The following is a 15016-nucleotide window of genomic DNA, read 5'->3' on the forward strand; positions in this document are numbered from 1 at the left end:
AATCTGTTGACATTTAGTAAAGGCCACCATATTTAGGAAAGACACTTCTGTGATGACAATATGTAATGTGTTGCTTGGTTGTTTAAGTAACTGCTTCGTGCAGACAGAGATAGGGGTGACAGCCAGTGTGAGAGACTTGAGTGGTGTGGTGACAGACAAGTGTAGTGAGTGTGGTCAATGCAGTGCTTCACATGCAGGGGATGCATTCGTTACCCAGCAAGATAGTGCTAGAGGGACACGGCTCATACGTCAATACAATCTATGGTCCTGAGAGCAGAACAGCGGCTGAGGAACTGGCTTGTCTAGTAACAGAGATGATGGCAATCCTGAGGTCAAAGTTCTGACTGCACAGGGATACAGCCTATGAGTGAAATGGATGGAATATATATAAATTTTTTAAATAGAGATTCTCCAAGCCCAGAGAGCAGGGATCAAAACTATATGTTCAGTAGAACAACATTAAATCAATAGCATTACAAACACAGCTTTTACACTCAAAAAGTACCCACAACACAAGCAATAAAGTTGATGCTGAGTGAGTTGCAGCATATTCTGTAGCCAAATGTAATCTCTATATCATATGGAGAGAATATCAGAATACTTTGGGAGAGAATCAGACATATGTTCACATTGTAACATAATCACAAACGTCATATCTAGCCTATGTCAGCAGCATATTCAGTAAAGTGGACCTGTGTTCAAATCTCCATTCCTTACTTTTTATTACCAAGTACTACCACCAGCAGCCAGAAGAGGGCGTACAATACAGCCTGATACATCAGCGGAGACAAAATAATGGTCTTAATAACCAATGCATATCCAACTCAGAACAATTTATATGTAATGACACTATATTCTCTCTCACATTCATCACAAAGGCAATTTGATGCGAGGTCATATTCCTAGAAGGGCAGACTGGGAACACTAGCTAACACACAGGACATTCCAGTGTCAACTCAAGTGGCTGACAACACTAGCAGTATGCTGTGTGCAACATACAGGTTTGACAGTTTGTAAACACAGTACAAACCTAAAGGTAATGAATGAATAACTGTCGTAAGAGACCAACCATAACCTCCCCCAAGGCTAGCCACTCTGTGCCAGTCAACAACAATTGTGTACCAGGGTGTGGCAACAATGCCAGTCTGCAACATGCTCTGAGTGCCAGTCATGCCACAGACATCTAGGAGCAGCCGACAGCTGGCAGGAGAATACCCACACACTGTGTGCTAGGTTGGGTTGCTCCCTGGAGGAGGAGGTGCCAGCTGAGTCTTTATTCTGTCATCAGAGGCAGGATCATGGAGACAGGGGGTAGGGGGAGGTTACAGGGCACCCAGGACAGGTGTTGGCCCCTCCCCTCTGACTAATACGAAGATCAGTAGGTAACTACTCCTGTATTGTTCAAGGTACTGAGAGAGAGAGAGACAGGTCTTACTACACTGGCAAAAACAGGTTACAGCTTGAGCTGAAAGAAAGGAGGAGAAATAAAAAATTACAATCCGAGGGAATACCAAACAACACCTGCCTTTCTGGAAAGACGGGGGAGAGAGAGGCCGGCTGAGAGAGAGGCCGGCTGAGAGTGGCTTGGTCTGAACCTGTGTGAGCTGCACTCAACAAACACAAAGACCATGGAGCAGAAGAACACTATAAAACAAAAAGCCTCTGTTAGGGAAATAAACCACAAGTCTGCTAGGGTTTTGTCAGTTACGGTTTGGGATTTGATTAATTGTTCCTCCCTGCTTATCCTCTGTGTTTTTGGTCTAAATTAAGGTTTGGATCTTTGTTCTCTCTACGTCTCTGTTTCTCTCTCCCCGTTTGCTGCAGGAGTATGGCACGACCACACACAAAGGAGCATGGCGTCTCGCATCTGTGACGCACCATCAACTGTTTTGTCATCACAAGCTTTTTAATAGATTCAACTCTCAACTGTTAGATGCAGGCTACTTCAGAGGAACATGTTTTATAGCCTTGGGTATACAGGTTTACTTGCACAACCTGGAAAAATCTGCAATAACAATATCCAAATAGAAACCAGCTTCAACCTCTATGTGTGCTGGCTAACTGCTCGGATTATGGCCGATTGAATTCTACCTGCAAAAACCAAGACTTCTTCAAGATTTACGGCAAAAAGAGAGACAGATTTGCCATATCATGAACACATGATCAGTGTCTAGTTTTAAGACACCAAAAACCACATTCACCAATGAAGTTTGAGACTCCAGAGGATCCCCTCCTCTCGGTCTCAGTGGTGTGGCCAGTGTGGTTCGTTCCGTGGCTTTGAGTCTGACAACATCTGATCATATTAGCCACGGCTGGCCTCTCCGGGCAGCAGCAGAGCAAAGCGTAGGGTGAGCAGCATGAATCAGACCTTCCCTGTGACGCCTCCTTCACTCCACACTAGCCTACTGCACAGGGGTCCATGTGAGCCTGCAAACCAACAGCTGTTCAAATGCTAACATAAGAAAGTAGATGGCCACACATACACTCCTGTCCTGGTCATCCACATTGCGGAGTTGACTGATGGCAGCTACAATCAAGAGAAGGATTAGTACACTATGTTGTAATCCAGGATAGTACACAGTATGAAGCCTGTGTGAACAACAGTGGTAGATTGCACAATAGGCGGCAGGTAGCCTAGTGGTTAGAGCGTTCGACTGGTAACCGAAAGGTAGCAAGATCGAATCCTCGAGTTGACAAGGTAAAAATCTGTCGTTCTGCCCCTGAACAAGGCAGTTTTAAATTAACCCACTGTTTCTAGGCAGTATTTGAAAATAAGAATTTGTTCTTAACTGACTTGCCTAGTTAAAAAAAAAAATAATAATAATAAAAAATAAAACATTGCATGATAAATGGGCCTTCATCTTAATCTAGACTCCAGTGTGTGTCAAACACACTCAGATTAAAGTGCTTTTTCTCCAGGAACATTGGAGATTAGGCCTAACTTCTGCACTGTTGTGATGCCAATCACACTCGCATTAGAATGTTCCAATTCCAGAAGAGAAGAAACGTGCTGCAGTCCGACTATGTACTGTAGGGCTACTGGCTGAGATGCTAACGAGGAGAGACTAGTGACCTCTGGCATGTAATGTGCTCGCTGGGCTGGCGGAGCGAAGAATAGGAGGGGTTATGTCATGCTCTGCACTCTGGTTAAGGGGGGTGGGGCGAGGGACGGAGGGGCAAGCAGCTGTTGTGGCCACAGGGTAGCCCAAACGCTGCACGCGACTACTCGTAGTATGCACACATATTTGTAAATCCCTGTTTCTCACATATCCACACAGAGGCAAGCTCATCTCAAATGCCTGGAAACTGAAGACAGCAGATTGGGTAGCCAGGCAAACCAAACTCCTTGATTCGGCCAACAGCTACGCCACGCCCACGGACGTTAGTTTCTTCCCCAGAGCCAGAATTCAAGTGGGTAAAGCAGCGTTTTGAAAATTCGTCATTGGCTTTGCTACTTTGATTTGTTAGAGATGATCCAATCGCTGATGACTTTGTTTTATACAACACCCTTCATTTTGACATCACCACAAACGACTTCAACGATGGTAGTCTCAGACTGAAGTATGTGTTGAACAGTTTAAATCATCAGGCTGGTAGATAGTAGCTTTTTCCAGCATCTCGCTCTTCTCCTCCACTGGCCACACGCAACAACTCAATCTACAGCAGAAAATCCGGCATATGCTGGATGTGATTATGCATAAAGGATGAAGGGAAAAAACCTGTCCATCAAAATGGACAGATGCCCTTCTGAGGGCTCTAGCTTGCATGGATGTATGTAGGAATGTTTAAGGAGATATGATGGAGAAAAAGGGCTGGTGTCGGATCTGATGTGTGGCAGTAGACAGAGATGGACACAGGTGCTAAACTGAAGCCAATCAGAATGCTTACAGACTGTGGGGCAGTGTGCCCGTAGCGCAGGCTTCAACTCCTATTACTAGCCTATTCAACCTCTCTTTCGTATCGTCTGAGATCCTCAAAGATTGGAAAGCTGCCGCGGTCATCCGCGGTCAAGGGGGAGACACTCTAGACCCAAACTGTTATAGACCTATATCCATTCTGCCCTGCCTTTCTAAAATCTTCGAAAGCCAAGTTAACAAACAGATCACCGACCATTTTGAATCCCACCATACCTTCTCCACTATGCAATTTGGTTTCCGTGCTGATCATGGGTGCACCTCAGCCACGCTCAAGGTCCTAAACAATATCATAACCGCCATCGATAAAAGAGTGTACTGTGCAGCCGTCTTCATCGACCTGGCCAAGGCTTGACTCTGTCAATCACCGCATTCTTATCGGCAGACTCAATAGCCTTGGCTTCTCAAATGACTGCCTCGCCTGGTTCACCAACTACTTCTCAGAAGAGTTCAGTGTGTCAAATCGGAAGGCCTGTTGTCTGGACCTCTGGCAGTCTCTATGGGGGTTAAATTCTCGGGCCGACTCTTTTCTCTGTATATTTCAATGATGTCGCTCTTGCTGCTGGTGATTCTCTGATCCACCTCTACGCAGATGACACTATTCTGTATACATCTGGCCCTTCTTTGGACACTGTGCTAATAAACCTCCAAACGAGCTTCAGTGCCATACAACACTCCTTCCGAGGCCTCCAACTGCTTTTAAATGCAAGTAAAACTAAGAGTGGCCTAGCCAGTCTCCAGATCTCAACCCCATAGAAAATCTTTGGAGGGAGTTGAAAGTCCGTGTTGCCCAGCAACAGCCCCAAAACATCACTGCTCTAGAGGAGATCTGCATGGAGGAATGGGCCAAAATACCAGCAACAGTGTGTGAAAACCTTGTGAAGACTAACAGAAAACGTTTGACCTCTGTCATTGCCAACAAAGGGTATATAACAAAGTATTGAGATACATTTTTGTTATTGACCAAATACTTATTTTCCACCATAATTTGCAAATAAATTCATTAAAAATCCTACAATGTGATTTTCTGGATTTTTTTTCTCATTTTGTCTGTCATAGTTGAAGTGAACCTATGATGAAAATTACAGGCCTCTCTCATCTTTTTAAGTGGGAGAACTTGCACAATTGGTGGCTGACTAAATACTTTTTTGCCCCACTTTATATCCTTCCCTCTTCAGACAAGCTGGCCCTTCCGATTAGAAGGCAAAATCATATATTTTTTTAAAAGGCACATTGTATTGTCATTTAATACTAGCTCTCATACCCGGTGTGAATCGCAGCCTAACTGAAATTTCACACTGTTCCCTTTTTAGGTTCTCTGGTGTTATTTTCAGGGCACTGTCAGCCTACTGCAAGCAGTGTGTACAGTATGTATCACACTGTGTGTTTAACTTATACTACATTCTCCCTCTGTGTAGTATAAAGCTGGGAAGCTGGTTGCATGACTGTGTCTGTGTTCATATTTACTGCAGTCAGTCAACCATCTGAAGGTACAGTACATTTTGTTAGGCAGGTGACCTATATTGGAGACAGAGGACTGTTAGACTTGCAGCTTTGACATATTTCAAGAGCAGTACCGCATGTTCCTCAAAAATACCACTATCAGACACCAGGCTTTTCGATGGAAGACATTGTTTTAAAAATAGGAGACGGGAAATAACAATAAGCAGAGAAATGATGACTAAGTGTTATATTTTATTTGTATATTACAATCAAGCTTCCATGATAAATCGCTTTTCCTTCCAAATCAAATGTTATCAAATCAATTGGGGCACTATCGGAATGTTATCAAATCAATTGGGGCACTATCAGAATGTTATCAAATCAATTGGGGCACTATCAGAATGTTATCAAATCAATTGGAGCACTATCAGAATGTTATCAAATCAATTGGGGCACTATCAGAATATCATCAAGTGGCAGGCCCATTGGAGATGGTAACACTGGGAGAGCGTTGCAGCAACGCTTAATAAACATTACAGCTAGGCAGCACTAAGGCCAGGAGGACAGACAGAGAGGGGCTGTTTGAGCTGTGTCCAGGCTGAGCTAAGGTGCTTCCCTGAGGGGGAGAGCCTGCACTTAAAGCCCCCTCCTCCTCCATAAACCCATGCCCACAACCACCCCTCCCATTTCTAGCTAGCTAACTCCATGACACACACCCCTATCTTCTCTCCTGCTGCGTGTTCCACTGGGTCAGTCATTGCTGCTGCAAGACCAATCAGCCGTGACACCGTTACCATGACAACATCCCACCTCTCCCTTGCTCTCTTCCACAGTGGTGCAGACTCAAAAGCAGAAAAACAAAGAGAGGGAGAAACACACACACACTGAGCAGAGAGCACACTCTGCCTGACATTGATACAAAGAGGCTGGTACACAGAAAAGCACCCTCTCCTTGGAAGACATTTCTCTGGTTGTTACAACAACACTGAGATGTTAGGAACCCAAAGAGAGATCCACAGTCACATGATGCCATCACCATCACTGCCAGAGCATCCATCCAGCCTGCATCCATCCATGTTTCTGATTTGTTCATAACAGCTTATCCATTATTTAGGTCTGCTGTGGCCAGGTATTGGACCCCATACTGCTGTATTCCAGAAGCAACAGAGAAGCTAACCCCCACAGATGACAACTGGTCAGTCTGTCAACTAAACTACATCCTAAACGTTTGCATTAAGAGGAACAATAATTATACAGCACTAGAGGACATGTAAGATGATTCAGTGTTTGGTAAACACATGCTGCATGTCGCTTTAAGGCAACCAAAGCTAAGAGGCTTAAGTTAGCACTGAGGAAATGTGACACCATTTTAAAAATAGTTTGATTTCCAGATGCTTTCCTCAAAACACAAGCTTTGAACTCTCAACACTCCAGTGATGGTGTTAGCCTCAATTTGATGTGAAGGTAACATTGCCTCTGTCAGTAAGCTAGATGAAGTGTTAACGGTGAAGTTCAATAATTGAACATCTCCGGGGGAAAGACTCTGACTTGAGCTTGACTGTCTAAGCGTGAAAGATGCTTCTACACATACAGTAGGACTTAATGACCCTAGACAAATATGAGCACATACACGTCTAGAACAAGGTAACATGTAGAGAAAAACACCAAGGAAAACACACAGGTCAGAAATGACTGACACGTAACACCTATGTCACTGAAATCACATCCATTCTATGTTGTGGTTCTGTCCCCAAGGGACTAATTGTCCCCCACGATAAAATCGGGAGGGGACTGTGGATTGGTCTCCGTCCATCTGTTCATACGTTAGTCACAGGCGATCTCTCAGACAGCAATGGCCCCATTTTTACAAAACTTGGGTGAATAATGTGTCTTGCCATAGAGCAGTGTTTCTGCCATAGAGCAGTGTACTGTTGGGGGTACTGGGGGACCAGGGTTGGGAAACACTGCCATAGAGCAGTGTACTGTTGGGGGTACTGGGGGACCAGGGTTGGGAAACACTGCCATAGAGCAGTGTACTGTTGGGGGTACTGGGGGACCAGGGTTGGGAAACACTGCCATAGAGCAGTGTACTGTTGGGGGTACTGGGGGACCAGGGTTGGGAAACACTGCCATAGAGCAGTGTACTGTTGGGGGTACTGGGGGACCAGGGTTGGGAAACACTGCCATAGAGCAGTGTACTGTTGGGGGTACTGGGGGGCCAGGGTTGGGAAACACTGCCAAAGAGATCCAGCATTTACAAAATGACACTGATTGGCCCAAGGCGGGAGCTATAGTAATTCAGTGAAATGAGAGGAAGAGGTGAAGCGAGAGGGATAACTGGGCCCAAAATCTGTCTTCTCCAACAGGTGGCGGTTTTTAAAAAATTATTTTTTGCTCACCAAGCCATTTTTGTATGGAGGTCAATGAGTGTCAAATTTGGTTAACAAAAAATGTAATGGCTTGTTTGCTACGTGTGGCTAATTTAATCGAATAGAAGTTTCACAGTGCTTAGGTTGTTACAAGTGTACGGATATAAGTAGGACACGTGACATTCCGACAACTTTGAGAAAAAATACTTTATATCAGAGTTATGCCTGTTGTTCACAAGCATATCTGCCCTCTCATTGGCTAGAATGGTCCCACCTGATCTTGCCTCCTCCAGACTGCCTTCTAGTCTGAGTAACAGTATCTTTAGGTAACATTCCACTCCTTGCCACACCTTGTCATTGCCAAAGACTTGACATGGAGTACACGGAGTGGATTAGTTAAAGAGACTGGTACCCAGGCTAAATGCCATTTTTTAAGAATATCTTTTTAATTGTTACAGCAGCCACTTCAATCTGGTCAATAGTGGATAATCTGTGGTCACACACAATCTCAATTGGCCCAACAGGGGGCTGCATCATTCGTGGGGAAGACATGTTTACTGTTGCCTTATTCATATTTACAACTAATGAGAGAGGACGGTCCCAAAGAGACATACATCAGAGTCCTTCAACATCACGTGACTGTATAAACAGGAAAACTGACTATGGAACACAACAGCAGTAGTACTAATAACATTGCACATCCACCTTTCCAATTCTTCTCAGTTACCAGGTGAAAGTATCTAGAACGAACCCCAAGAAATGTACCCAGAAAAGGTCAAAGCAAGTCCCCTTATCTCTACAACAGACTGCCAGTGCAAGCCAAGCAAGCATCAAACCCAAGCATCAAAACTATGCATCAAACTCAAGCACCAAAACCATGCATCAAACTCAAGCACCAAAACCATGCATCAAACCCAAGCATCAAAACCATGCATCAAACCCAAGCATCAAAACCATGCATCAAACCCAAGCATCAAAACCATGCATCAAACCCAAGCATCAAAACCATGCATCAAACCCAAGCATCAAAACCATGCATCAAACCCAAGCATCAAAACCATGCATCAAACCCAAGCATCAAAACCATGCATCAAACCCAAGCATCAAAACCATGCATCAAACCCAAGCATCAAAACCATGCATCAAACCCAAGCATCAAACCCAAGCATCAAAAACATGCATCAAACCCAAGCACCAAAACCATGCATCAAACCCAAGCATCAAAACCATGCATCAAACCCAAGCATCAAAACCATGCATCAAACCCAAGCATCAAAACCATGCATCAAACCCAAGCACCAAAACCATGCATCAAACCCAAGCATCAAAACCATGCATCAAAACCATGCATCAAACCCAAGCATCAAACCCAAGCATCAAAAACATGCATGGCGAAGAAAGTGTGTGCAACTAGTTGTGTGAGATACAATGGAAGCAGGGAGGAGAATAAGAGGGCAGCAGCCTTCTGAGCAGCTGTCTGTCTGTCTGTCTGGCTGGCTGGCTGGCTGGGTACACACCTTGGCATTAATATGCAGGTCAAAGGGCCCACAGCGTTTCAACTCTTTGTGCTCTACAGAGGAGCTCTATGAGGGAAGAAAAATGAAGCAATGGGTTTTCACTCACACACAGGCAATGCATGACAGTCAGTTGCAAGGCTGAGTCAAAATAAATTTAGAAATATGAACAAAGTTGAGTTAATGAACAAACAGATGTCATGAACAGGCATAGAGATGGCTGAGAGAAATGACACAAAATGACCTGGCAATTGGATCAGAGGATTATTCCAATAACATGACTCCAGTGACAGTCTAATATACTCAAATGTCTCTGGAGTACTACTGGTAAGTACTACAGTGATGTCGTACTTTATCAATAGGATCTTGGCTCTATGGCTATGATTGAATTTGTTCAATTGCCTCATAATGGGTCATTTCTGCCAAAATGGTAAAGATACTAAACACGAGATCACAGACAGGACAGGGTAAATAGTGAAGGTGCTGCTGGTGGTTGCGCAGTGGACAGTCTCTACACACCATGCCTGGACTTAACACATTACATATCAAACAGAACAATCCATTAGTTCAAACATGACACATTCACTTGGCTGGTGTCAAGTCACTTCAAGACAAATATTAGTGCAGTCAAACTCATGATGCAATGCAGTTAATGTGTATGTCTTGCCCTGAAAGAACAAGCCCTGTACTACTTTCATTTGTATTCAAAAATATATATATATTCTCAAAACCGGCAAATGGTATTTGCAAACCACAGACAGAGCGAGATGAGGAACACGGTCCACAGTGTACCCAGTTAAAAATACATTCTATGGAAATGAGCATAGTGAGGTCAACATTGTAAATTAATGATGAGTTGTATAGGATAGATGTCAGTCTTTAATAGTGCATGTGACAGGAAGTGGGTGTAACACTAAAAAGTTCACCGACTCTACTTAACAGGGGAAATAGTGAAGGGTTATGGGGTGTTAACTGCACCCGACCTGGTCCTTCCTTCACACGGTTACACAGAGCAAATCAAAAACCACTGCTGCTGTGAGCAGAGGAAGACAGATTCCTGGAGGTGTAAGGGGAACAGATGGAGTGAGAAGAAACAGGGAGCCACACTTAGCAGGGGGGAAGTCAGACCTGCTCGTTGAGTTTGGGGTGTGAGGGGCCTTGGTGAATGAGCAGCCTGACGATCCGCTGGTCCCCCTTCCATGCGGCCAGGTGCAGGGGGTAGCAGCCCTTATTGTCAGCGATGTTGGTCAAGGCCTCGTTACGTAACAGTGACTCCACAACTTCACTGTGGAATGGACAGGCATACACTGTCAGAGGAGTTGAACATTATGTAGGCTGTTGACAGTGTACTATATCAATAATAACCACACAAATAAGGTATTTCCCACTAGCTGACCTCAGGCACACATTTGTCAGTTAACTCCCATGACAACAGAGCAGAGCTCGCTCTAGATCTACCTGTGTCCGTTTAGGGCTGCATGGTGTAGAGGAGTGTATCCAGTGCTGTCCACACAGTTCACATTAGGACCCCTCCAGATACTGTGGGGGGAGAGAGAGAGGGAATATTAGATCATATAACAGTATAATGTAGCTGAGGGACGAGCCTAAAGCTAGCGTGAGCAGAGAGACAAGTTCAGTAGGCAAACGTTGTGACATGTTGCCGATCAAAACGTCAGGTCCTAGCCCCTCAGTGTCATTGGCAGTCATGCTGCACTATAAGTTGTGTACCATGGTTTACAGCCTAGCCCAGCCCAGGTTCACAGCCCAGCCCAGGCCAGCTCACACCCAGGTGAGAGGTGTTCCCTGAGGAATTGAATCACAGCACTGAGTGAGAGGGAAAGGAATGAGGAAGCATGGGCCAAGCCAGCAGCACCAGGCAGCAGAGGACGGATGGGGTTGGTATGTACACACACCCGCACTAAGACACAGCAGGAAGGCAGTAAAGTTGGTGTCACCAGGGGTACACTTAGTGATTTGGAGGCCCCAGGCAGAAGCCAGTCTTTGCCCCCCCATGTATATTTAACAAAATCATGGCAACTGAACGTAGAGCTGTTTGGAGCTCTTTTAGGTGAACTAAGCAGAATGAAAAGGCTAACTGAAGAGACTTGAAATGCCCTTCACAAGTAAAGGCTATTTTACATCACCACATAGAGCAGGGGTGGGCAATAATTATGGCCGCACAGATTTGATTTCTGACCGATTTGTTTGTCAACAGCAATTTGCGAGACAGATTTTTTAAATAACAAAAACAGGCCTATAGGCTATAGGTCCAGTATAATCTCTACATACAGTAGGCCTACCTTCTAACTGGTTTTAGTTAGTTGGGATGCACTGATGTGGAAATTCTGGGCCAATGACTACAGTTGAAGTCGGAAGTTTACATACACCTTAGACAAATACATTTAAACTCAGTTTTTCACAATTCCTGACATTTAATCCTAGTAAAAATTCCCTGTCTTAGGTCAGTTAGGATCACCACTTTATTTTAAGAATGTGAAATGTCAGAATAAGAGTATTATTTCTTTCATCACATTCCCAGTTGGTCAGAAGTTTACATACACTCAATTAGTATTTGGTAGGATTGCCTTTAAATTGTTTTAACTTGGGTCAAATGTTTCGGGTAGCCTTCCACAAGCTTCCCACAATAAGTTGGGTGAATTTTGGCCCATTCCTCCTGACAGAGCTGGTGCATATGAATCAGGTTTGTTGGCCTCCTTCCTCACACACACTTTTTCAGTTCTGCCCACAAACTTTCTATAGGATTGAGGTATGGGCTTTGTGATGGCCACTCCAATACCTTGACTTTGTTGTCCTTAAGCCATTTTGCCACAACTTTGGAAGTATGCTTGGGGTCATTGTCCATTTGGAAGACCCATTTGCAACCAAGCTTTAACTTCCTGACTGATGTCTTGAGATGTTGCTTCAATATATCCACATAATTGTCCGTCCTCATGATGCCATCTATTTTTGTGAAGTGCATCAGTCCCTCCTGCAGCAAAGCACCCCCCACAACATGATGCTGCCAACCCCGTGCTTCACGGTTGGGATGGTGTTCTTCGGCTTGCAAGCCTCCCCCTTTTTCCTCCAAACATAACGATGGTCATTATGACCAAACAATTATATTTTTGTTTCATCAGACCAGAGAACATTTCTCCAAATAGTACGATCTTTGTCCCCATGTGCAGTTGGAAACCATACTTTGGCTTTATTACGGCGGTTTTGGAGCAGTGGCTTCTTCCTTGCTGAGCAGCCTTTCAGGTTATGTCGATATAGGACTTGTTTTACTGTGGATACAGATACTTTTGTACCTTTTTCCTTCAGCATCTTCACAAGGTCCTTTGCTGTTGTTCTGGGATTGATTTGCACTTTTCGCACCAAAGTACGTTCATCTCTAGGAGACAGAACGCGTCTCCTTCCTGAGATGTATGATGGCTGTGCGGTCCCATGGTGTTTATAATTGCGTACTATCATTTGTACAGATGAACATGGTACCTTCAGGTGTTTGGAAATTGCTCCCAAGGATGATCCAGACTTGTGTAGGTCTACAATTTTTTTCTGAGGTCTTGGCTGATTTCTTTTGATTTTCCCATGATGTCAGGCAGAGGCACTGCGTTTGAAGGTAGGCCTTGAAATACATCCACAGGTACACCTCCAATTGACTCAAATGATGTCAATTAGCCTATCAGAAGCTTCTAAAGCTGTTTAAAGACACAGTCAACTTAGTGTATGTAAACTTCTGACCCACTGGAATTGTTATACAGTGAATTAATAAGTGAAATAATCTGTCTGTAAACAATTTTTGGAAAAATTACTTGTGTCATGCACAAAGTAGATGTCCTAACCGACTTGCCAAAACTATAGTTTGTTAACAAGAAAATTGTGGAGTGGTTGAAAAAAGAGTTTTAATGACTCCAACCTAAGTCCAACCTAACCAACTTTGGCTTTCCTGGATATAGCCACTATATTGGGATCACTGCATCTAATGGGTATGGATACAGCTTTAGAACAAAGTTCTACAGTATTAGTAAAAAAATGTGATCGATACATGTGGATGACCTTGTTCCTGTAGGGTTTGTAAACACCCTGGTAGGTTGATTAATAACCTGAACCAGATTACAGGCACTGGTTACAGTAAGAAGCTTCCTGTTAAGTGGACAGCTTGATGAAAACCAGTCAATATTCAGGTCCCCAAGAAAGTAGACCTCTCTGTTTACATCACATACACTATCAAGCATTTCACACATATCATTTAGATACTGACTGTTCGTACTTGGTGGCCTATAGCAACACCTCAAAAGGCTGTAGATGTGCCAAGTGAACCTGCAACCACAACACTTCATTAACACTTGACATAGAGAAGATTTTAAGCATTACAGGGATATGTCTCTAAATATATACAGCAACACCTCCCCCATGAGCATGTCTGCCTCTTCTATATGTAACTGATGTGAAATGGCTAGCTAGTTAGCGGGGTGCGTGCTAATAGTGTTTCAATCAGTGACATCACTCGCTCTGAGACCTTGAAGTAGTTGTTTCCCTTGCTCTGCAAGGGCCGCGGCTTTTGTGGAGCGATGCTTCATGGGAGGCAGTTGTTGATGTGTGCAGAGGGTCCCTGGTTCGAGCCCAGGTAGGGGCGAGGAGAGGGACGCAAGCTAAACTGTTACATATAGGATGTTGTTTTCCTTATATTGCTACTGCTGTATAATCAAATTAATTATCTAAGTGAGTTTCAGAAATGGCTAATATATGAATGTTATCTGATGTGAGCAAGTTATTGCTTATTTCTAAGGCTAGATATATTAATATGGGCTATTTTCAGCCCTTTCCTGGGTAGCTTATCAGAGATAGACATAATACTGAAAAGTGTGTACACGCGCGCGCTGCCAGATTGAAGCTACGAACACTGTAGAAAATAGTAAATAAAATAAATAAATAAATAAAACCCTGGAATAAGTAGGTGTGTCCAAATATTTGACTGGTACTGTATGTTTTATTTAAATAAAACCACCCATGGGCCAAAATCGGCCCGTGAGCCTCGAGTTGGGAAACCCTGCCCTATAGGTATATGCGTGTGAATACTTGGGAACAGATTTCCAAATTAAAATCACTTGGAACTGATTTCCTGGTGTTTTTAACAGTCTTTTATGTCCAACAATGAAAATGCAAAAAAATTTAATGTTTTATTTATTTTTGCTCAGAAAACTTGCAGGGCCAAATAAAACCACCGGCGTCCAAAGTCAGTCCCTGGTCCGCGAGTTGGGGAACTCTGCCTTATAGGGTCCAAAGAGTCTGGACAACACTGCTCTTTATCATACTATAAACCTCTCTGTTCAGGGATGTCCATAGTTACGAAAAGTAACAGTATCCAAAATGTGTGAAAAAGCACCTCATTTCGGTATGCACATAATTATAGTGCTCGGGGGTCGCATTGAACCAGCATCTGGGTAGAGGAGGAGACCATGAATATGACGAGGCTCCTCTCTAACCCAGTTAACTACCATTCATTTTCCCATTACACACCTTTTCAAGCGTAATAATGTCAAAATATGTTTAATTATTCACCAAATATGGAGTTTTGCTGGGCAACTATCGTTTACTGCCATGCCGCCCTGTATGCTCCTTAAAAAAAATGCCATTTTTTTTCTTTTCTTTTTTTACAATTGAAAAATGGTATTGTCTGGAAATAATCTATGTATTGTTTTTGAGAAAGTGCACATGCGCCAAATCCACCCCTGTGCATTAATTTAATTATCAACCCCTCACTTCATTCTATCCT

At 43.6% G+C, this 15016-nt stretch overlaps 1 protein-coding gene across 7 annotated transcripts in view; it reads right to left on the minus strand.

The window, feature by feature from the left end:
* The window catches only part of LOC129829985 (ankyrin repeat and SAM domain-containing protein 1A-like), a 112688-nt gene that overhangs the window by 70484 nt on the left and 27188 nt on the right, over positions 1-15016 (minus strand). For 5 of the 7 annotated variants that reach the window (XM_055892075.1, XM_055892076.1, XM_055892079.1 and 2 more), the window contains exons 2-4: positions 10699-10779; positions 10369-10525; positions 9244-9309 (exon numbers count right to left, since the gene is read on the minus strand). In XM_055892075.1, coding sequence (XP_055748050.1) covers positions 9244-9309; positions 10369-10525; positions 10699-10779 — 304 coding nt within the window. The remainder of the gene's footprint in view (positions 1-9243; positions 9310-10368; positions 10526-10698; positions 10780-15016) is intronic. The other 2 variants (XM_055892081.1, XM_055892078.1) reach the window with 1 other exon arrangement.

This window comes from Salvelinus fontinalis, chromosome 31 (genome assembly GCF_029448725.1).
Source record: "Salvelinus fontinalis isolate EN_2023a chromosome 31, ASM2944872v1, whole genome shotgun sequence".
NCBI classification, from domain to species: Eukaryota; Metazoa; Chordata; class Actinopteri; order Salmoniformes; family Salmonidae; genus Salvelinus; species Salvelinus fontinalis.